Genomic DNA, 23829 nt, shown 5'->3' on the forward strand with positions numbered 1-23829 from the left:
TTTAACAGTATGGGACTCGGGATTCCTGGATTCTATTAAGTGTTCTACTACTGAGTCATAATGAATGAGCAAGTTACAAACCTCTGCCCTCTGCCCCCTTTAATGTCGGGCTAACATGCCAAAAGGAAACAGCGATTGAATTACCTGCCCAAGACAACGGTATTAGTCCCCCCTCTCCATAAATAAAAGTTAAGGGAGGTGGCTTTCAAATGGAAAAGAACACAATTACAAGCAGATATCTCAAACTGTACCTTAAAGTCTGTGTTGTTTACATGTTCAAAAACCAAAGCAGGGGTCCGGGACTAAGAAGAGAGAAAGAAGTATTTAGCTATGTTATATCTTTGATAAGCAATCTTTGTACACGGTTATGAATGAATCTGGTGATTTTCTATGGTTACCACTAAAATCCCTCCCTCCTTGGACAATTGACATGCTTCAGTTGTTTCCTGGGATTCACAAATTGATGGCAGAGCTGAAGCCAGCACTACTTTGCACTGGCCCTGTGTTTGCAGAATGAATTCCCACATTTCAGTTCCGTGTTACTGCCCCTTACGCTAGAAGGGTAAGGCCCGGTTTACACTGAAAACTTACATCGGTATAGCTGTGCCTCTCGGGGGTGTGAAAAATCCATACCCCCGAGAGATAGAGCTATGTCCCCCAGGATAGGTAGCGCTAGGTTGATGGAAGAATTCGTCTGTCAACATAGCTACCCCTCCTGTTGCTGTAGCGAGTGTCTACGCTGAAGCACTGCAGCTGTGCCGCTGTTAGTGTTTTAAATGTAGACAAAGCCTAAGAAATGGTCTCTGGATGGGGTAGGGCCCTCTGAAAGAAGCTAAACTGATTAGAAGGCTGATCTGATTAAACAATTTAAAGACAGGATTTCAGAGCAGAGGAGAAAGCAGAGTGAGGACAGGTCAACACTGAAGTCAAACCCAGGAATTTGAGCACCATCCCTAAGCCGTTTATACTCACCACAGGGTCTTTTACTATATCTGCAAGGGTGATTATATTGGGACCACCTCGCAAGTTTTCTAAGATCTTGATTTCACGCTTGATTTTCTTCTTTTTTACCGGCTGAAGGAAAAAACCCAAAGCATTGGTAAAATAAAACATTCCAGTGAGTAAGACTAATGGAAAAGTTGCAACTCGGCATCTGTCTCTCTCTTAAAAGTGGCTGTCAGAGCCTTTACGGAATTAGGTTAAAAAGCCAAACTTTCCAGTTTCATTATCTGATTTTGCATGCATTAGAAGGAGGGGAGTCTCAAACATTTGTGATAATAGACCATCTCTCCTTCCACTCTCAGTTGTACAACCACCTGGTGAGAGCAACAGCTAAAGCCACTTATTACCTGGAAAGGTAGCCAAAAATACAAAATGATCCTGATACTATCTATATGATCAGACAGCTGGAAATGAGAAGTAGCACCATGTGACCAGCAAGCTCTGAGTGGAACACCAGCAATACAACCAGTTTGAGAAACTCTGGATTACAACTGTTCACCAATTAAGGCTGCAAGATGTGTGCGTTCCAGTGCTAGTGACCTTTTATTAGCCAGAGACAACATGCCAGAGTCTTTAGCAGTTAGCAATTGAGAGCCTACCTCTTGAGTCTGCATTTTAGATGTAAATCTTAACTATGGTGACATTCTGTAGAGCAGAAAAGCAACGCTCTAAGGTTAGTAGTCACTAAAGTTTAGCTCAGGGGTAGGCAACCTGCAGCACACGAACTGATTTTCAGTGGCACTCATACTGCCCGGGTCCTGGCCACCGGTCCTGGCCACCGGTCCGGGGGGCTCTGCATTTTAATTTAATTTTAAATGAAGCTTCTTAAACATTTTAAAAACCTTATTTACTTTACATACAACAATAGTTTAGTTATATATTATAGACTTATAGAAAGAGACCTTCTAAAATCGTTAAAATGTATTACTGGCACGCGAAACCTTAAATTACAATGACTAAATGAAGACTTGGCACACCACTTCTGAAAGGTTGCCGACCCCTGGTTTAGCTAATCCGTGGCCTTAAAGAGGAACAATTCCAGCTGGACTCTTGGGTGTTTTGCCTCTCTGTTCTTAAGGAGCAGAGTGCTCATGGGGGAGGGAGCTCATGGCTTCACACAGGGCAAAAGAATTTTCTAATCATCCCTTTGGTGTCAACAGGTTATGAGCTCAGCTCTAAAAGCTAATGTCTGGTGTACTGGCATTAATCTCAAAGAAAACCTAGTTTCCTAATGCAGTGCGGAGAAAACCATGGCAGCACACCGTGATATAGAGTAGCACCTTGGAAGGATGGATAAGCACAGAAGGAGATGCTACTACAAGCAGAAATTTCCTATAGACAGATTTGACATGGTAAGCAAGCATGGGGCTTGCACGGATGGACTGAGAATAGTGCTAAGTAACAGGAACCTCAAAGGGGTTCCAAGTGCCACTGAGTGACATTTCCCATAACAGAATTCTTTCAGGAGACTCAGATGTTCTATGCCAAAGCCTTGCACTTTATATCCACCTAAATACCCCAGGGACAGATTTCCATCTTCCACATGATCCCTTGCTCACCTTGAGGATTTTAACTACTACTTTTTCATTATTTGTGATGTTGATGGCTTCAAACACTTCGCTGTATTTGCCCCGGCCTAATTTCCGAACTAGCTGGTAGTCATCTTGATTTCTGTGGAGAGATAAAGGCACAGAGTCCCCAAAGAGCTCAGTCAGTCCTTTTTCATTCACAAAATTGTCCCTCTACAAACATCAGCTGTCTGCCTAGTCTTCTATAAAAGCTAGGCAGTATGGCTGCCTGGACTCCTCTCTCTATCAGTCTTCCTCTTATTTTAGAAAAACGTGGAACCTCACCTTTCCATCTCAATACAAATCCAACCCAGGTGAGTAATGACCAAGAGTAGCTGCCATTTGATAATTGCCTATTTGTAATGATCTGGTCTCCATGTAGTTCCTCCTCAACAGGAGTTCACAAAAAAACCCACCTTCATACATGGAGACCTTGAAGCATTCTCATCAAGAGAGGTCAAGGACTGAAGGGACCATGTAGACAGCTACCCTCACACAGAGAGGTGAACCCTCCTGTTCAGGGCTGAAGAACATTGGGAGAGGAGTGTAGGAAACTTTTCATTGTCACTGCCTGTTTTGCATCTTTTCTTGGATAGGGGATTTATTCCCTGGGATGTCACAAGAACCAAGTTCACGTGAACTGATCAGCAAAAAGCACGAGGAGTCCTTGTGGCACCTTAGAGACTAACACATTTATTTGAGCATAAGCTTTTGTGGGCTAAAACCCACTTCACCGGATGCATGCAGTGGAAAATACAGTAGGAAGATATATATACACACGAGGACATGAAAAAATGGGTGTTGCCATACTAACTATAATGAGAGTAATCAGTTAAGGTGTTTTTCCTCCAACAAGCGACAAGATAAGCCCAGTATCCAATCTTTTCCCTTGAGTGAAGGGCTGGGAAAAATGGTGTGTTGCAGTTGAGACCATCCCACGACGTTTGTTTGGTCCTTCCAGCACAGACTTGATGTGTATGACTTCCACGCACATCACAAAAATTTAACAGACTGTTAACATCAATTAAAATTACTAAGGGAGACAGCACCAAAAGAGCTATAAAACCTGTTTAAAATGGACTGAGTCTGGGGCACTGCTTATGCTCAGAAGACAACGTCCATTTCAGAGTCAGGCACAGGAAGGGCCTACACAGCCCAGACGCTGCTATATAAAAGCAGAAATGCTGCAATGTCAGCTGGCACCAATGCGGTCTGAATCTTGGGAGGTTTTAGTTCTAAGCTCAATTTAAACACTCCATTCCTTTGAATTAAATGTACAAAACTTCTCCAGCCCCTTGCAGAGAGCTGAGCAATGAGATTGTTACAAAGTGATATACATAGAGACACTAAAAAAAAAGTCTCTTCCATTATCACCCAGTTTACAGAGGTACCTTGACATCTTTTCAAATTATTCACCCAGAGCTAAGATCTTAGTTTCTCCATCACCATTGAAAAGCAACTAGACTAAAGGAAGGAGGGAGCTGCTCAAAGTTTTCTTATACTGTTGTGGTTTTAAAATAGTGACACAAGAAAACCTTTCAGACACCGTGAAGGGGCACTGTGCTATTTCTACAATTGATGATAAACCTTACAACCCTAACGTACATCATTCTTACTAGAATACTGGCAAAGCGCAAGAAAAACCTTAAGCATTATAGGTGCTCGAACTGATAGCTTCCCACACACCACTCAGCCGGATCCAACAAGGACCAACCCCTGCCCAGCACAGTCAATACCAAGTGCAGACACTTACCCCCATTCGACAACATGTGACTCATAGTCCCAGTACTCTCGGGGTCTGTGCGTGTTTACGTCAGTGTAAACTCTGGCCCTGCTTGGCACGGGTCCTGACATGTCGGACAGGTTGCGAGGTGGAGTTCTATTAGGTGTTTAGATTTCTGGTAGCCTCTGAGCTCAAAACCGGACACAGGGTGAAGGCCTTGGATGGGCCTTTGGTTTTTCCAACTACAGAAACAAAACGAACAAAGGTTAAAATCTCAAGGCAATATTAAAATGTTTAAGTTAATCATTACAAGCTGTCCAGCAGACCTGGAAACTGGCCATGGGCCGGAGATCATTCCTCAGGGCTTGAAAAACGTATTTGCTTGCTCACCCTGAGTAAGTGGGAAGGAGCACTACCCCATCCATTTTGGCAGATTAAAAATTTCACTTTTAAAAAAGTTTTCTAACTTTAATGGTTGCAAATGGTAATCAATGAGTGTGGTCTGAATCTGCAGACAAACTCCTAGTTTACCCATGTTCTGAAAGCAACAACATCCAACTCCTTAACCCTCCAGTAGAGAAACAATGCCCAAGTCACCGTGCGTTGAAGAGCCCAATCTACTATATCCACATTACAAGGTGACGTATATGACTGGAATACACCACCTATTTGTAATGCAGTGATAAATGATGCTGCACAATATAGGGGGATGATGGGCAGATTGACAAGTTTTCTGGAGTAGACTTTTTATAAAAACAATATCAATATTTTATATTTAAATATTTCAATCTTTACTTATAATCGTGTGTGTCTAAGAACTATAAATGCATCCGGGCAAAAGTAGCCTATGATTTCGTTACTTTGTAGTGCAAATATGCATGAAAAGAGGCTTATACATTTCTTTTCACTCTCCCTTGTCCCTATGCTTGCTTTTTATTAAACTCAAGCCCAAGAGTTTCAACCCGATTCCAGTCTAATCCCAAAATTATTTTATGTTCAGAAAATTAGTTTTTCATCTACAGCCAAAATACCAGGGAAAACTGTTAAAAAAAAGGCAAAGTTTAGAAATGAAAGACCTTTTGGGTGTCTAGAAACACTTCCTTGCTTTGGCCTCTGCCAATGCCCCAAGAGATCTCAAAGTGGTCTTCTGTTGATGGGGCATTTCAAAGTGGTGAGAGACTTACCCAGCATATATTTAGTAAACACGGTCTGTCTTATCCCAGCTATTGCGAGTACAACCACTCAACCAAGAGCAGACAACCCTTGCCCAAAGGGATCCCTACCCTAATTTAAAATAGTTTGCTACTGATTTTTCCACATCCAACAAATCCTAAATCTGCAAAAAGCAAAGAAAAAAGTCACTGAACGTCAAGACTTGTGCACATTTCACTGATCATTCAACACAGTTTTATACCATCTAGAGTGAAAACTCCTCAGGGCAGAGATTGTGGCTTTTTTTAACCTCTAAAGCATCTAGAACACTGTGGATGCTATGTTAATGAACAAAAATATTGATGCTTAGTGTCCCAGCCAGCAATCCTGCAGTAAAACAAATCCTTCTCTACTGCTTCCCAGTGCTTGTCATCTGTAATCTCCTCCATCTCCTCCACTGAGAACAGACATAAATCCAAGCATTTTATCTAGACTAACATGCAGGAGATGTGCTTTTATGACCACATATATCCATTTTGTAGAATGGAAAGAATCACTGGCCTTGAGTCACTGCTGTGGCTTCTCCATGCCACTTAAGGAATTAGCTAGTAACTAGATAAACAACTTCTCTCCCATTATGTATTTAGATAAAGGTTAGCCACCTCCATAAGACCTCCCATAACTTGCGTAAAAAACCCTTGAAATTTGCTTCAGAGCAAGGATCCTTCCATATCTAAGCAGGGAAGTTTGTACTGACCACAAATCTTGTTGAAAAGGCTTGTGTCAAACAGAAATAACCAGACTTTTTAAATATAGCTTACTTACTCTCTCAAGAAATAAAAGTCTAAGTTTAGTAGATTCAAAACATGTCTAGGACCTCAAATGCAACCTAACAGCAACAAAGTTACTGAAGTCAACCCAACACTCCTTTGAATATTTTTTCTATTTTGGGGTGTAAAACTTTCCCAGCTTCCTCTTGTTCTAAGAAATAGCGGAGAAGGGTCTATGTTCATGTTCTTCTGCACAGACGTCCCAATGCTGACATCCTCTACACACAAAAGCCAGCTTTGACACATTAACTTAAGATCAAACAAGATAGTAACAACAGCCAGTCTCTTGGTCCTCATGCTTTTAAGGGCTCGGCATGTACCTTAGGGCTTGCCAACACACAAAAGTTGCACTGCTTTAACTTTACTGGTATAGTTAAGGCAGGACATCCCCAGTGTGCATGTTGTTATATCACTATAAAGGTGCTTATACCTGTGGAGCTATTCCCATATGGGAAAAGGAATAAGCTATACCTGTATAAGACACTTTTATATTGATATGACTGTGTCCAGACTAAGTGTTGCATCATTAAAAAAACACACCTGGCTGACAGTTATTCCAGTGCAAGAACTGTGTAGACATGGCCTTAGTAAGACTGATCATTGTGAGCTATCCAGAGTTTTAAGCATTGGTTTGAAACTATTCTCAATAGCTTGTGACTCATCACTAGGGCCTGCTGCATTAACTAGGGGAAATTCTACAGGCAGAGGAAAATAATTTTGATCACTTGACCATAAAAAGTTAAGACTTCAAATCTCATTGGCCTACAAGAAGATGTGGCTCTCAAAGCTGTGGTCTCACATTCAAATGATTATCTGACGACACTGCTCTGCATCTTGCTCGATAGGGAGTATTGCAAACAATTTCTCATGTTCTCGTTTTTAGTGTGACTCTCACTGAGTGTTCAGTTAAGCTTTGCCCTTGCTTTAATGTAAATTAATGCCACTGTAATAACCAGTCAGAATGAGTCAGACCAGACTAACTTCAATTCCAAGGAAAAAATTTAATATTTAAATGTTATGGGTAGCTTCCATCTGGTCTGAAATCTAGACCTGAACACACAGCATAACTAGTCTACTCCTCCACAAGGGCCACCTATTATTGTTAAATGCTCATGCAATGGTCTCGGCCCAGAGCACTTAAAATATCACCTAAAACTGGGCTGGGGATCGCGGTTGACTACTCTGATCCTCAGGCAAAATGGAATTGTCCATTGTAAGGGTAAAGCTCGTTTGTGCAGAAGACAGCTCCCTCAGGAGCTGGTCCAATATGGTGGAATGAACTTCAGTACCACCTAACCCACCACAAACCTCATCACCTTTTGCTCCAAATGCAAGGCATGCTTTGACCTTGCCTTTGGTAATACAAACAGAGCAAAGTGTACATATAATCCATTAAAAAAATCCCATACAATATTTCCTTGGTAGGAGGAAGTGAGAAAGTCATGCAGGAGAGATACTAGTCACATTGTTGAATGCACTTTTGGAAGGCGTACAGATCCTACGGTATTGAGCATAGTATACAAATCTAAAGAGACTAGGGTCATGATTACTCCTAGAACAGATACCAATGCTCATGATCTCTTATTAGTATCCATAAACTGAGATGAATAGCTCTCTCACAAGGTTATGAGCTCACTTAGAGACCATAAAGAACCTACAGCTCCTCAGATGGAAGGCTCTATAGAAGTGACTAGTGTTTATATTGCACCACAGGTGTGCATTACAGGACATTCACCCTTCAGAGTCATATTAAGTAAATCCTGGGGTTGCAATCTTACATTTCTTCCCTCCTAAAGAGGGAAATATTTCCTGTATCCTTGCATATCCTCATCCCTTCAACTCAAGGGGTGAGGCAACACATATGTTTAAATCAGGGGGGGCAGGAGGTTATTACATGGGGGGCGTGAGCTGTCAGCCTCCACCCCGAAACCCTTGCACTCAGAGGCTTGCTGCGTGAAAGTGGTCACCAATACAAAAGTTTGAGAACCACCGGTTTAAATGGCCCCAAATAAAAATCTTTGCTAGCTTTAGAAAACAGTTTTGGAAAAGAAGGAGACAGCTATATTTCAAAATGGTCCACAACCCCCCCCCCCCAACAAACCCTTAAGAAGTGTACTATGTAGATTGTACAGTTGGGGTAGAGATTGTGTCTTCCTTTGTGTGGAAGACACCTAGATCAGAGTGGGCACAATCTAAATAATTCAACCATGTACGTGCTGCACCTTACCCCTTGCAAAAAACCCACAGGTCTCTATTCATATTTTTTAGTCTAAGTGTCTACTGAAGTAATAGCTCCACTGGTCAATTAGTGACCTATAAAAAAGGGAACAAAGAATACCTGGGAAATTACAAGTCTGCCAGCCTAACTCTGACCCCTGAAAAGATACTGGAACAAATTATTAAACAATCAATTTGTAAAAAGAGGATCACAGGGTGGGAAGGAATAGCCAACATGGATTTGTCAAGAACAAAACATGCCAAACCAACCTTATTTCCTTCTTTGATAGGGTTATTGGCCTAGTGCAGTGTCCCCCGCATCCGTCTGTGCCCCCCTCCTTGGGGTAAGGAGCCAAGCGTGGGGCCACAGCTGGAGGTGGGCGTGGGGCTGGTGAGCTGGAAGCGGAGCCCTGGGCGCAGGGCCAGGAGCTGAGCTGGGTGGTGCTCCCTCCCTATCCACCGTGGGGGCTGGCCCAGGTCCCAGCCATGCCCCCCTGAATGTTCCTCAGCACCCCCCTAGGGGGACAAGCCCCACAGATTGGGACCGCTGGCCTAGTGGATGGCGAGGAGCAGTAGATGTGATATCTTGATTTTAGTAAGGCTTTTGACACAGTCCCTCATGACAGTCTCAAATAACCTAGGAAATGTACTCTTCATGAAGTTACTATCAGTTGGGTGCAAAACTGGTTGAAAGACCATATTCAAAAAGTAGTTATCAATGGTTTGCTGTCAAACTGAGAGGGTGTATCTAACAGAGGCCCACAAGGGTCCGTACTAGTCAATATTTTTATGAATAACTCCAATAATGGAATGGACATATGCTTATAAAACATGTGGATGACACCAAGAGGGGAGGAGCTGCTATCATTTTGTAGGACAAGATAAGAATTCAAGACAATGGTGACAAATTGGAGAATTTGTCTGAAATCAACAAGGTGAAATTCAATAGAGAAGTGCAAAGTACTACACTTAGGAAGGAAGAATCAAATGCGTAACTATGAAGTGTGGAATAACTGGCTAGGTGGTAGTGCTGCTGAAGAGGATTGGGGGGTTGTAGTGGATCACAAATTGAATATGAGTCAATAGTAGGATGCAGCCGTGAAAAAGGCTAATATTCTGAAGCGTACGAACAGGAATGTTGTATGTTAGACACCGGAGGTAACTGCCCCACTCTACTCAGCCCTGGAAAGGCCCCAGCTGGAGAACGGTCCAGTTCTGGGTGCCACGCTTTAGGAAAAAAGTTGACAAATTGGAAAGAGTCCAGAAAAGAGCAACAAAAATGACACAAGGTTTAGAAAACCTGACCTGCGAAGAAAGGGTGAAACACTGGGCATGTTTAGTCTTGAGAAAAGAAGGCTGAGGGGAGCTCTGATGGGAGTCTTCAAATCTGTTAAGGGCTGTTATAAATAGGACGGTGATCAACTGTACTCCATGTCCACTGAAGGTAGGACAAGTAGTAATCAGCTCAATCTGCAATTAGGGAGATTTAGGTTAGCTATCAGGAAAAACTTTCCAACTATAAGGATAGTTATGCACTAGAACAGGTTACAAAGGAAGGTTGTGGAAGCCCTATCATCACTGAAGGTTTGTAAGAACAGGTTAGACAAACTCCTGTCAGGGATGGTCTAGGTATACTTGGCCCTGCCTCAGCACAGGAAGCTGGACTACATAACCTCTTGAGATCCCTTCCAGCTCTACATTTCTATGGCTTTATCAACAAGCCTTGCACAGCACCCTGAAGCATGCTAAATTTAGGTTGTGCCACACAACCAGAGGGACAAGTCCCAGAGGTACAGACTCTCCACTGAGAGCATTCCATCCCCTGCCCTTCATAGATGCCAAGCCAACTGCAGGAAGCAATTTACTGGCCCATAATCCCTATGCAAGGACAAAGGGGGAGGTAATTTCTCAGGTGACTAGAATCTGAGACTCTTTTGGACTTTGTACAATGTAACCAACATCTTGAGCTATACCCAGAAACAAGCAAGTAGAACCTGTTCTCTGCACTGATTAGGTGCTCGTAGTGGCTCATACCTAGGGCCCTACCAAATTCACAGCCATGAAAAACACACCATGGACTGTGAAATCTGGTCTCCCGCCTCGTGAAATCTGGTTGTTTGTGTGCTTTTACCCTATACTATACATATTTAATAGGGGAGACCAGCATTTCCCAAATTGGGGGTCCTGACCCCCAAAAGGGAGTTGCAAGGTTATTTTAGGGGGGTTGCGGTATTGCCAATGCAGAGGTAAGGGTGGCAATACTATACCATGCCATCCTTACTTCTGCATTGCTACTGGCGGCAGCTCTGCCTTCAGAGCTGGGATCCCGGCCAGCAGCTGCCGCTCTCTAGCTGCCCAGCTCTGAAGGCAGCGCTATCACCAGCAGCAGTGCAGAAGTAAGGGTAGCAATACAATAACCTTGCGACCCCCCTCAACTCCTTTTTGGGTCAAGACCCCTATAATTACACCACCATGAAATTCCATATTGAAATAGCTGAAATCATGAAATTTATGATTTTTAAAACCCTATGATTGTGAAATTGACCAAAATGGACCATGAATTTGGTAGGACTGTATTCATTTCATGGGCTGCAGCATTTTGCAGTAACTGACACATGCAGGTGCTTTTTAAATGTAGCTCCAAGTAGAAGTCATTGTAATAATGCAGCCTCAAGGTTACAAAGGTGTGCATCCTCATCACACTGTCTGAATCAGAGATATGATTGAAGCCTCCAATAAAATGCAGAATAAAAGACTCATTTACTGGTGCATTTCAGAGTAGCTCAGCTGAGTGGGCCTGGGGCACCAACTGAAAATAGCAGAAGAGAGTATTATGCCTTTGCAACAAACTAATATTACTGTAGAAAACCATGCAGCAATCATCTAAGGCCATGAGCTTGGCTCTGCATGACCTGCACAACTAGAAATTAGGAGTGCAGATAGATGGAAAAGCCCCTGAAGTGTAATTATACACCGCAAGAATCCACAAGTTTACTAAAATGCACTTAGTATACTGCAATCTATTAAGATCGTACATTTCAAGTCAAAACTTTCATTTTTATTCATTTCCTTACCCTACTCCCTCCCAGCAGAGTGACAGAGACTTTCCATTTATGCAACTAAAGAGCTAAAGTTAGAAACCTAGCTGGTTGGATGCACAGAGATCGTGCAAGACTAATTAGCAATGTTTCAGCTGGTTAATTTTCTAATTCGAGATTATTTATATTATCGTAGCGCCTAGGAGCCCAGTCACTGACCTGGACCCCATTGTGCTCGGCATTGTACAAACAGAACAAAAAGACAGTCTCCCCCAAAGAATTTACAATCCAAGTATAAGACAAGACGGATGGAGACAGACAGATTTGCGGGATGGAGGGGGGCGGGGGAAGAGACAAGGAAACAATGAGAAAATATCAGTCAGCATGATATGCAGTGGTCTCAACGTACCAGTAATCTAGTCATTGTCAAGTTTTGTAGGCATATAGCAAAGGAGAGTTTTCTAGTAATACTCTTTGTAGAACTAGCTTATTCTAAGCCAGTCTAAACTGACTTGGCTGGTTTAGTTTGAACTCTTACACGGATTTAAAGATCAATAAGAATTCTAGAGTGCTCCATCTGGTCTAGCTTCTTCTAGAAGAACGATTTCATCATTTTGTTGAAAAAAGTGAGTCATACTAGTCAACAGGACCAATTCCACAGTAGATGGCTTCCTAAGTCATGCAGTAATAGCCGGACACAGGATGTACAGTATGAAGAACCCCTCCGAAAAGGCACCTCAGAAAATCACCCCCCACTGGAGATTCCCCAACAATTCCACACAAACTTCTGGGACTGGAAGGATAAATATGTATTTACCTCCACATTCTATATGAGGAAGAATGAGAGAATTTAACAGTGGTGGTCATTTTTGATTTTAAAGTAAACGTAATATGACTTGCATATCTTCCATTTCCTTTAAAACCAAAAGTGACCAGCACTGTCAATTCTCTCATCCCGTTCGATAAGAAATGTGTTGTGGGTGGGCTGGGGAGGGTTAATGCATATTTCATCCCCAATCTCAAGAGGGCAAAATAAGATGATTTAAGTTCCTGGCCAAAATGTGCTGATACCAACATGGTTAGGCAGCGTGGTAGGCAGGAACATGCAAAATACAGGTCAATCCACAGCTGTGAGGAAGAAAAGCTGCACTATGGACAACTCAAACAGCTGAGTTGTACCTAGGTCAAATGAGTGTAATGAACTGGTTACAAAACCACAGTTACACTTGTAGTGTGGACAGAGCCTATATGTAGCATGTGACTTGTTTATTTCTGCATGAACGCTATCATCTCCACTTCCTGCTTCCATCATTTAAGCTCTCAAATCTGGGTGGACACACTTCCCTTCAAACCAAACAGCAATGAAGCCAACAAAATGAACAAAATGTTCAGTATGTCAAACAACAAAAATGATGGGGAAAAACACAAGACAGAACAGAGGGCCCCGTCCACACTATTTCTGACCTGTGATTTTGTAACAGATTAAAAGGCACTGTCAAAGTGGTTACAAGCAATAAAGAGAAGTTTGTTTCCATGCAGCAACTTCCTAGCCTTCACTATCTTGTTTGTGCATCTGCACATACCAAACTGCCTGACAATACCTGTTCATTTAGGGAGAATTTAGCTATCCTATAGTGAATCTCAGAGACTAGAGTACATTGAGGAAATGCAGTGTGGCATTGTTCCATGTCCAGGATGTCTTATTGCACATAGAGCTAAGAGAAAGAAGGAACCACCAAACTAGTCACATAAATGTGTCGGGTGGGTAGTGGGGGGAAGACTGGGTCATGTCCACATTGCAAAATACAGTGCGTGCTGAACTGGTTACAGGAAGGCAAGCATGTGCCAGAGCCAACCATGCCAGTTAACTGATTCAATACACACTGTAGCATGAACAGGGCCTAAAAGCAACAATAGTAACTGCTCCTGGTTGCAACAGGTATTTGAACTCCCTAATCTTCAGCAGCAGCACATGCAATAGTGAAAAGACAGACACATGGAGACAAGTGCCAGCAGCTGGATTACTCTAACCTACAGTTCACATTACTATCCTCACCAGACACTAAAACAAAATACAAAATTGTCATCCTGCCCACAGAGACAAAAAACATCCTGGGGCACTAAGCACTGCAAAGCAAGGAAACCAAGTGTCACTGAAGCAAAGCATCATAGTACTTGAGGCCCGTAGTGATGCAGTACAGCTCTGAAGAAATCTCAGCGCCTCCTCCTAAGTGGTGAATGTAACCAATGATTTCTAAAGACTTGGAGAAAGCCCACCTCTACCACAAACATGGTTTAAGTGAGAATCACGGTTTTGGGTTTCTAGGCAATGCTATATTGAAGATCAGACAGAGGGGTGAAGGAGGAAAAGAGTCTGGCTTTAGAAAGATTAAAGATTGTTCAACACTAAGGATTTGTCTACATGGGGAAATTGACCAGCATTGCTATAGCAGGATAATTCAGAAAGATTCTGCAACAGATGTAATTCCCAGGTGTGAACCCTACTCTGGAAACTACTAGAGCAGCAGTCTCAAACTGTGGGTCGTGACCCCATTTTAATGGGGTCGCCAAGGCTAGCGTTAGACTTGCTGGCACCTGGGGCCGAAGCCCGAGCCAAAGGGCTTTAGCCCTGGGTGGTGGGGCTCAGGTTACAGACCTCCAGCCTGGGGCTGAAGCCCTTGGGCTTCGGCTTTGGCCCCCCGCCTACAGCAGCAGGGCTTGGGCAGGCTTAGGTTTTGGTCCCCCCTCTTGGGGTCGTGTAGTAATTCTTGTTGTCAGAAGGAGGTCGCGGTGCAATGAAGTTTGAGAGCCTCTGTGCTATAACTATGCTGGTCAATTTCCCCATGCAAACAAACTCTTAGAGACCATTTGAAATTTTCCTAACCAAACTGAGAATGGGCTTATCGCTATTTCATATAACATCCTTATTGGAAGTACCCCACAAAACTTAATTTATCCTATGCAGAGTAAAAGCATGAGACCACAGTTAAATGAAATATGAAGTGTATAATTGATTATTAATTGTATTAGAGTAGCGGCTAAAGGCACCAATCAGAGATCAGAAGCAATTGTGCTAGGTACCATGCACATTACAATCCTCTTTGCTATATCTATTAAAAGGATTAAATGAGTTCTCTAAAATTCAAGTCAGTAACAAGATGCAAACAGTTTGCCATCTTGAGAGCAGTTCACCACTAGAATGATGAGAAAGCTGAGACTGAGATGCTTAAAATTCTATTTAAAAAAATATTTTGATTAGTTTAAGCCACAGTTAAATTAGCCATTAAAAAAAAAAAGATTGACAGCTTTTAAAATCTGCTCTCATTAATTTCAATAGTAAGCCCCTCATATCAGAGAACTTGTGTTTTCTAAAGGGTGGTGTACATTTACAGCACAAAAAAGTAATAATAAATAAGATGTGTGTCAATTCTTTTGTGTCAATTTACTTCTCAGTAGAAGAATTCTCTACAAAATGTCAGCAAAACGTAGCTTCCTATGAGATACCTGCACCCTTCACAGTTCTGGAGACAGGTATTTCTGAAAACTGTTTTGAAAAGGCACTTTGTATATTTTATTGAGAGAGTAACTAAGTTATGGGAATGCATTTTCCCTTTCAGTGGAAGTTCTTCTGGCACCAAGCTCTCCTTGCAGACAATTCTGACCATGGGATTCTTCAGGGTCCTACACCTAAAACAAGTGTCACACTGAGTCTGAGTGCTTACATTGACACTAATTGAACTGGAAGTCAAGAACTCCCAGAAGACTGGTGGCCTGAGGAATGTTGCAACAGCTATCTAACTCCTGACCTTTCTGAGTAAGTGTATAAATAAGACATCCCTGGAAACAAACATCACTAAATAGTAACAATCCATAGAGTGGGTAGTAGAAGCACTGCTTCACTACTTCCACCAGCAGCAGAATACTACCAGAAAGTTAAAAATTTATCTAGACAGAGCATCGCTGAACTCTTTTCAATAGTATGTAATGTGACCATTACAGAAGATGACCCAGTTATAAGAGTCAGACTAAGTTGGCAGAAAATGTCTCCAGAGGAACAAGATGAGCACTGACAAGATTATCCAATTTTTTTTAAAATTATTTCTTGTGGCTGCCTGTTGCCCCCAGAGATCCAGGGAAATCTTCCTCTCACTTCAATCAGCCCTAGAAAGCGCATATACCAAACAGGTTTCTCTAAGGAAAGAACTAGAGCAAAGTCTGACTATTCAGATGGGTCCAAAGGCTTTCCACTCACTCCTACTTTCCCCACATAAGCTCGTTAACAGCTGTAATTGTAGCAGTGTTCATGTAGCTAGGAAAGAAAACAGCCTGCTCATTCTGAAATACCACTTTTTACCAGGTATCGGAGAGGTGCAAAATTATGATGAATAACCCCCCACCAAGTGGCCTAAGGAGCAAGAATTAAAAAGAATCCTTTCCAAACCTGCATCTATTTCTCTACCGCACCACTGGGGGGAAAATACCACCTTTCAGAATTAAGGCTTAGGTCCACCTCTGAAATAACCAATGTTTAAAGATGTCCAGTGTAGTTACTGGAAACTTTCTAAAAGCAGTTGACTTACATACAAACTGTCTGTTATTATTCCCTTTCCTCTAACCTCTGCCTCTTTGTCTGGCTAATCTCAACTGTGGGCTCCCTGGAGTAGGGACTGTCCTTGTGTCTGGAAAGGGCTTAGCACAAAGTGCACGTTACTCTAAATAAAATATCTAGACACACTGTAGATGACTACAGTGAAGCCTATCAGGTCAAAAAGAAGGTAGTCTTTCCTTCACTCAGTACTCAAAAATCCCATTCTTAACCCTAAAACAGAAGAACTAGTGACTGCTGTGGTTTACATTAAAAACAAATTCAATTTGGCAACAGGGACTTGGTTTGCATATCTACAGGGATACAGGAACTCCAGCAATCTGAATTTTTCATAATCCAACTAGAAATGGAAATTGATTTGGATTTACCAGGACTGGTGTTTTGCATTTTTTTTTTCCAGGAATCCATTTGCCCGTTAAAGGGACAACGTGAACTTGAAAATAAAATCAAATTTTAAAATCCAAACAAAACATTCTATTGAAATTCAGAGATTAAAAAACCCAACACCAATAGACAAAATGTTTAGGTTTATCCAGGGGTGGCCAAACCGTGGCTCACGAGCTGCATGCGGCTCTTTTACAGTGAAAGTGTGGCTCCCACGCCTCCCTCCCATTCTCCACCTACCAGACTTGTGGGGGGGAGCTCTGGACTGTGCCTTGTAGAGGGGTGGTGGGGTAGGGGCTTCTGCCCAGCAGGGAGGGAGGTCACAGGGCTTCAGCCCCGCGGCGCGTGCCTGCTGGGGATCAGGGCTTCTGAAGAATGTCATATGCGCCCCGGCTCTTGAACTTCTGAAGAGTGTCATATGCGACTCGGAGGGTTAGTAAGTTTGGCTACCCGAGTCTTGTTCTCCCACCATTGTTGCCTCCTGAACTACACTTTGAGCCAAAGCTATCCTTCCAGTTTCCTTTTAAATGGGTGCTGATGCTCAGCTGTGGAGAAATGAGGAGTCAGATTTTATAAAGCCTGAGACCCCTCTCTGTCAACTCAGGCAACAAGGGAAGAGTTTGCAACTTAAACTCAAAAGAAAATTTGATCAAGCCTTTATAACTGGAAATGGCAGGAAAGTTTGTTCTGCCATCTGTAAAATGGAGAAAGTACCACACATCTGACAGGGGTGCTCACTGAGGCAATTAATCTGCTGATGTTTGCCGACAACTTTATAAGGGCTGGTTTCAGAGTAGCAGCCGTGTTAGTCTGTATCCGCAAAAAGAACAGGAGTACTTGTGGCACCTTAGAGACTAACAAATTTATTAGAGCATAAGCTTTCGTGGATTACAGCCCACTTCTTCAGATGCATAAGTGGGCTGTAGTCCACAAAAGCTTATGCTCTAATAAATTTGTTAGTCTCTAAGGTGCCACAAGTACTCCTGTTCTTTTTATAAGGGCTAAATTTCAAAGGAATACATACAGATCCCTCCAATGGTCCCCAATTTATCGGGGCAACTATCGCATGCAAAACTTGTGTAACTACTGGCAGTGACATATGCAACCTGGCCCAAACAACTGGGAACTAGTCCTGCAACAGAAGGCTGCTAGTAGCTAGGAGGTTTCCTTTCACTCTCTCCCACTCCATGACCAACACACACTTTATGTAGTCTGTTGACTTTGGGAGGCTCTCCCCCAACCCCCCCCCAAAAAAGTCTCACTGATCCTCCCTTAAATATTAAGGCTAGTTCTGTGCATTGTAGTGTGATCACAGAAGTGAGTTACATTAGAGCAGTGATACTCAAACCTCAGTGGTTCAGGAACCAAATTAGCAATCAACATTACCCAGAAGCATCACAGTAGTGTGAATTCATTGTTTCATTTACCATTTTATTTATAGAATTCTCACAGCAAAATGATCAAGTGTTCTACAACTGGTTAACATCATAAAAGCATCTTGACTGGCGAATAATGAAACCGCACAGTGTGTTAATATCAAGTGCTGCAAAGAGCTGCAGGAGACACATTAAAGAGTTGCTCGTGGCTCCTGAACCTCCACCTGAGCATCACTGCACTAGAGGAAGGAAAACTGTCTGGCTTTGTTTCATAGACCCCAAAACTAGAGGACCTGTTCTAGATTAAGTTTACTGAATTCTCTCAGGTTCCCAAGTTCTATTGCGGCATCTATATCACAACTAAAAGTCCAACCTCAAGTATTCTCATTAAAGCACAGGCTCTTTCATCCCCACTTCAGAATTGGGCTGAAGGAGCTTTCAGCCTATCGTTCCATGTGATCCTCACAGTATGGCAGGTGTTAGTGCTACGTTACCTAAGAGACTGGCAGAAGAGAAACTCAATCCAATTTTAAAAGCTTTATTAACGTATCAGAGTAAACAAGTGTTGCCAAACTAATACATCTAGTATAAGACAGTGGTACACATTAGTGTCCTTTTCCCCACACATGCCACATTGTGCCAATTGGTGCTGTGCCACTAGAATATCATAGATTACAGGATAACTGAAGGGTGCAAGTCATGCACCAAAGGCTGAAAGTCATGGAATGCATAAAAAAAGCATATGCCTCTGCAAATTTGTAATAGACACCACCCAAAGCAAAAGCATTTGTAAGAATTCCAATGCAGAGCCAATCTCTCTCTCATCAGTCTGCCAAATATAAACCTTGTTCTGCTGGGGCTTTGGCCAGCCATATCCAAACTATAACCCTTTATCAAGCTTGTAGCTGCTGGACTTCTCCACTTGGCAACAGTAAATAACTGCTCCTTCAAGTCAGAAAGGGAGATTTCAGCACCACTATATGCATGCAGATGTGGTTGCCCCATCTCAACAAACATATTGGAATTGGAAAAGGTTCAGAAAAGGGCAACAAAAATTATTAGGGGTATGGAACGGCTTCCGCATGAGGAAAGATTAATAAGACTGGGACTTTTCAGCTTGGAAAAGAGACAACAGGGGGAGTGTGTGTGTGGGGGGGGAGGACGGCGAGAGGATAGGAGAGAGGTCTATAAAATCATGACTGGTGTGGAGAAAGTAAATAAGGAAGCGTTATTTACTCCTTCTCATAACACAAGAACTAGGGGTCACCAAATGAAATTAATAGGCAGCAGATTTAAAACAAACAAAAGGAAGTATTTCTTCACATAATGCACAGTCAGCCTGTGGAACTCCTTGCCAGAAGATGTTGTGAAGGCCAAGACTATAACAGGGTTCAAAAAAGAACTAGATAAATTCATTGAGGATAGGTCCATTAATGGCTATTAAACAGGATGGGCAGGGATGGTGTCCCTAACCTCTATTTGCCAGAGGCTCTGAATGGACAACAGGGAATGGATCACTTGATGATTACCTGTTCTGTTCATTCCCTCTGGGGCACATGGCATTGGCCACTGTTGGAAGACAGGATACTGGGCTAGATGGACTTTTGGTCTAACCCAGTATGGCTGTTCTTGTGTTCTATATTCACTTTAAAACTGATCTCAGACTGGATTAACAGTGGGCTCCCATCCAGTTGAGTTCTGGAAAATTATACCCTACCTAGAAACTGGGTTTTTCTTGTCATTAATTAGTAAACAGACTAAGAGAGCACTGATATGCAATCTCCTACCTGATTTCCCTCATGGATTATTTAAGGAGAGTGCTTTCTCTGGAGTTCACACAGCAAAGCCACGGTTATTTTAACTATTTTTTTTTTGTTTGCTTTTAAAGTTTTTAACTAGCCCATGTATTGGCAGAGTCGGAAAATACCACCACCACCACTACCACAAGGAAAAAGATCTCACTATTTGGATGTTTCTCCTCAGGAAATCCTCATGGCTGTCTGTTCCTGTCAAGCAGGTAACATTTGTAAACTTTGTTCAACAGAAAATTTGTGGTAACCATCAGAAATTGACAGAACTGGACTGCAAGCCAAGTGACTGCAAGTCATTTTCAATAACATTCAGGCAGTATCAGGAAAGAAACTAAGGCAGGAAAAGTCTGTGCCACTCCCAGATCCTAAAGCAGGAGATGCAATACATAAAAATATTTTCCCCTAAAAAGCTTGCACCCATACAAACCTGATACTTGAACTTCAGAGTAGTTTATATATAAATACTACAAGGGGAGAAAAACAGTCATGGTCCGCATAAATCAGAGTTTGTTAAATGCCAGCTATTGTGTTACTAATACAGTATAAGGAAAGGTTGCCCTGTATAAAAATTATTGTTAGACAGGGCAGTTCTCAGACAGAGCGGGCAATTGAAATGTATCCACTAAGGAATGCGTCACATGATAATTCTGCATTTCATACCAGCACTTTTGAAGACAACTAAATCCACAAGACTAGCAGTATTCAACAGTCATTACAACTTGGTAGGGATATGAATGCTGAAGTCCATCCTTAGCATACAAAACATTAAAAATAAAAATCACACAACTGTCAATTGCTGTTCTAAGGAGAATATGCCCTCCATCTTGGCAACATTCACCATACCTACTAACTGTAAGTGAATCTAACTGCTTCAGGTCCATTTATTCTGAAAACAGTACAAAACGTATGTGCCTCTGTCAAGAGCGACATACCCAAATGCCCTAAAAATGTAGACTATAGTGGAGATCACACTGCTGTTAGCAACGACCAACCTCATAAGTCAACTTGTTCTGAACACCTAGGCGTTTCACTGAAGTGGAAGTTGAACTCCCTTTTGTCAAGGTTCCCATATTGTACAGCCAACTGAACCTAAAATCTGAGAGAAACACGGTGGGTGAGGTAGTATGTTTTATTGGATCAACTTCTGTTGTTGAAAGACAGACTTTTGAGCTTATACAGTGATCTTTTTCAGGACTAAAGAAGAGCTCTGTGTAAGCTCGAAAGCTTGTTTCTTTCAGCCACAGAAGTTGGTCCAATAGAAGATATTCCCTCACCCACCTTGTTTCGCTCACATCCTGGGACCAAAATGGCTACTACCACTCTAAAATCTGTGGCACTCTTGTGGTAGATTTAAAAAAAAAAGAAAGGAAATTTTGGCAAATAAGGTTTTTGTTGAATGAAAGTTAAAATAATAGTAGTGGCTCTTGTTTTTTATATTAAACTCAATTTGTTCTACAGTATCCCCACTATTAGTTGTCAATATAAGCTAAAGAATTTTGTACCAACCACTCACAACTACACTGTAGAAGTCATCAAGGAAGACGACTAAGGTTTTGGCTACTATGTGTGGTGCGTTTGGCACCAAGGGAGTTCATAGGAGGCAGTTTCCTTGTAATCAAAACTAGATGATCATAATGGTCCTTTCTGGATTTAAAAATCTAGGAGTTACTTCTCACTAGAAAGAGCTCAACCCCACCCCAAGAGCCCCATAAGGGACACACATTAATATAAGCAATTCACTATCACTGGATAAAAAGAATGACACATTTGATAGCCCAGAAATAGATTCCCATGCCTCCCTAGAGATAACATGAGGCATGAAAACTAATCACACCTCCACTCTGTCACCTACTCTTACTCCTTTCACATCCTCATTTGGTTAACACACTCCTTCTCTCAGTGAACCCCCCCATCACATCTTTAACACTCAAAGTAATTTCTTCTTCTACCCTGAGAAAGTACCTTTACTACAATTTTTCCCTGCACCCCAGCCCCAGGAGCTCATCTTCATTCTCAACTCACACACCTCCTGACTATGAAGTAGCAACCCTTCCCCATCACTACTACAGCCCTCATCTCCATTGCGCCAGCTCCTTCCTAATATCTAATTCCTCCACTTTGACCACACAACCTACTGCCGATGGTCTAATCCCTTTTCCACGCATGGATGTTCCCCCAGGATCTACTCCTCCCATTTTTATTATATAACCTCTACCTTATGTTTCACCCCAACCAAAATGTATTTCCCTGTTTTCTCCACGAAATACTTCCCCTCCACATCAGCAATTTCACCACCCTTTCTCCATCCAGGACCTAGTTTCCTTCAGTTTACTACATCTAATCCTGGCCATACTAGATCACCTGGTTCTCCACTGATGTCAAATTCCCCCCTCTTTTTACCACAGCCATTGCCAGGACACATTCCCACCCCCACTGCAGATTCACCCCCTTGTTTTGGAATTCTCTTTATAACCTCCCTCAAATCATTTTTAGGATTAATACCTTCCCAGTACAAACCACCCACTCCATTATGGATTATACTTGAAAGAAAGTGATTCCTCTTCAGAGGACACATCCTACTTAGAAAAACATAGAAGTTTATACTATCAGCACCCCAAGAGCTTTGCACCTCCCCATGCCAAGATTTTGGAGGATGTAGTTTCCACTAATATGTAGAAAATATCAAAACCTATATCCACCCCAAACATACCCTACTTATCTCCCCACCTCTGAGCTGCAAGGGAACGGACCCCCTGACCTCCACCCCTCAAAGGGCTACACCCCCACCTCAGAGCTGGGAAGAACTCCACCCTCACCCCTTAGGCAATACATTCCCTCTCTGCTACAGGTGTGAGAAGAGGTTGACACCTAACTGTCCAAGGAGCAGGTAGGCCCTCCATCACCACAGGGGGATGTAAACCCACCCTCCTCACAGATCCATCTACCCCCAAGATAACCATGAAATGAAGTTTGCCTCTGTCAGATGTGTGTGTCTCAACAGAAGAGGGATATATATACGGGACAGATGTTTGATACCTACCTATTACAGATGTCCATGGTCTGAGCCAGTGGAGCCAAACACCCAACCCATGGGCAAATCTTGCCTGCCTCAGGTATCACATGGCCCCATGAATATCCGATTCTGCATATTTAAAGTGTTTTTTTTTTAAAGAGTATATTTCTAGCACCTATGTCTACAAAGACAGTCTTCTAAACATGAACAGAGGGCTTGTCTACACTTGAAATGCTATAGCAGCTGGGTCACTGTAGCGCTTCAGTGTAGACACTACCTACGGTGAAGGGGTTCCCCTGTTGGCGCAAGTAATCCACCTCCCTGGGAGGTGAGAGCTAGGCTGACAGAAGAGTTCTTCCATCCACCTAGAACTATGTACACCAGGGTTTGGTCATCTTAACTATGCCACTCAGGGGTGTGAATTTTTCACACCATTGAGCAATGTAGCTGGGTAGATATAATTTTTTAGTCTAGGCCAGGCCTGAGTATAAACACCTGAAAAGCTGATGTGTTGTCTCCAGGTGTCTGCAAGTAGCCTGAAACAGCAACTCTAGGAGAGGTGTGAACTGTCCCCCAGTCATCTCAATGGGGCGTTGACTCTTAAGCCTGATTATGACACTTTATGGGCTGCTTTTTCAAAATAATTTAGGTAGTATTGTGAACCAAATTTGCACAGTTACTATATTTATGTGAACAAATCTGGTAACTACATGTGAAACATCAGAGGGGTAAGCCGTGTTAGTCTGAATCTCTAAAAAACAACAGAGGGTCCTGTGGCACCTTTGAGACTAACAGAAGTATTGGGAGCATAAGCTTTCGTGGGTAAGAACCTCATCTGAAGAAGTGAGGTTCTTACCCACGAAAGCTTATGCTCCCAATACTTCTGTTAATCAGAATGGTAGCATTTTACACCCATTTTGCAGAAGTGACTATTTAAGGTGCAAGACAGTGGGGACCAAAAAAAAAATCAGACCCATTGTCTTCTGCTGAGATCTAGACCAATGAGGGACTATGAAATTTGCTCCTTTTCAGAGCATGCCAGAACCTGAGTTCCCTGGCTTTTAGAGCACAGAAAAGCCTTATCTGTTGATCAAGTATGTAAAGCTATG

The 23829-nt window shown here is 42.4% G+C and overlaps 1 protein-coding gene across 2 annotated transcripts in view; it reads right to left on the reverse strand.

The window, feature by feature from the left end:
- Window positions 1–23829, reverse strand: part of CSNK2A1 (casein kinase 2 alpha 1) — a 35331-nt gene that overhangs the window by 9842 nt on the left and 1660 nt on the right. Inside the window, exons 1-5 of one of the 2 annotated variants that reach the window (XM_034787302.1) lie at window positions 22748–22770; window positions 4324–4535; window positions 2562–2673; window positions 973–1074; window positions 252–302 (exon numbers count right to left, since the gene is read on the reverse strand). In XM_034787302.1, the coding sequence (XP_034643193.1) occupies window positions 252–302; window positions 973–1074; window positions 2562–2673; window positions 4324–4424 (366 nt within the window). In that variant the 5' untranslated portion in view covers window positions 4425–4535; window positions 22748–22770. Of the gene's footprint in view, window positions 1–251; window positions 303–972; window positions 1075–2561; window positions 2674–4323; window positions 4536–22747; window positions 22771–23829 lie in introns of those variants that run through there. The other variant, XM_034787301.1, reaches the window with a different exon arrangement.

Source organism: Trachemys scripta, chromosome 12 (genome assembly GCF_013100865.1).
Source record: "Trachemys scripta elegans isolate TJP31775 chromosome 12, CAS_Tse_1.0, whole genome shotgun sequence".
Classification (NCBI taxonomy): domain Eukaryota; kingdom Metazoa; phylum Chordata; order Testudines; family Emydidae; genus Trachemys; species Trachemys scripta.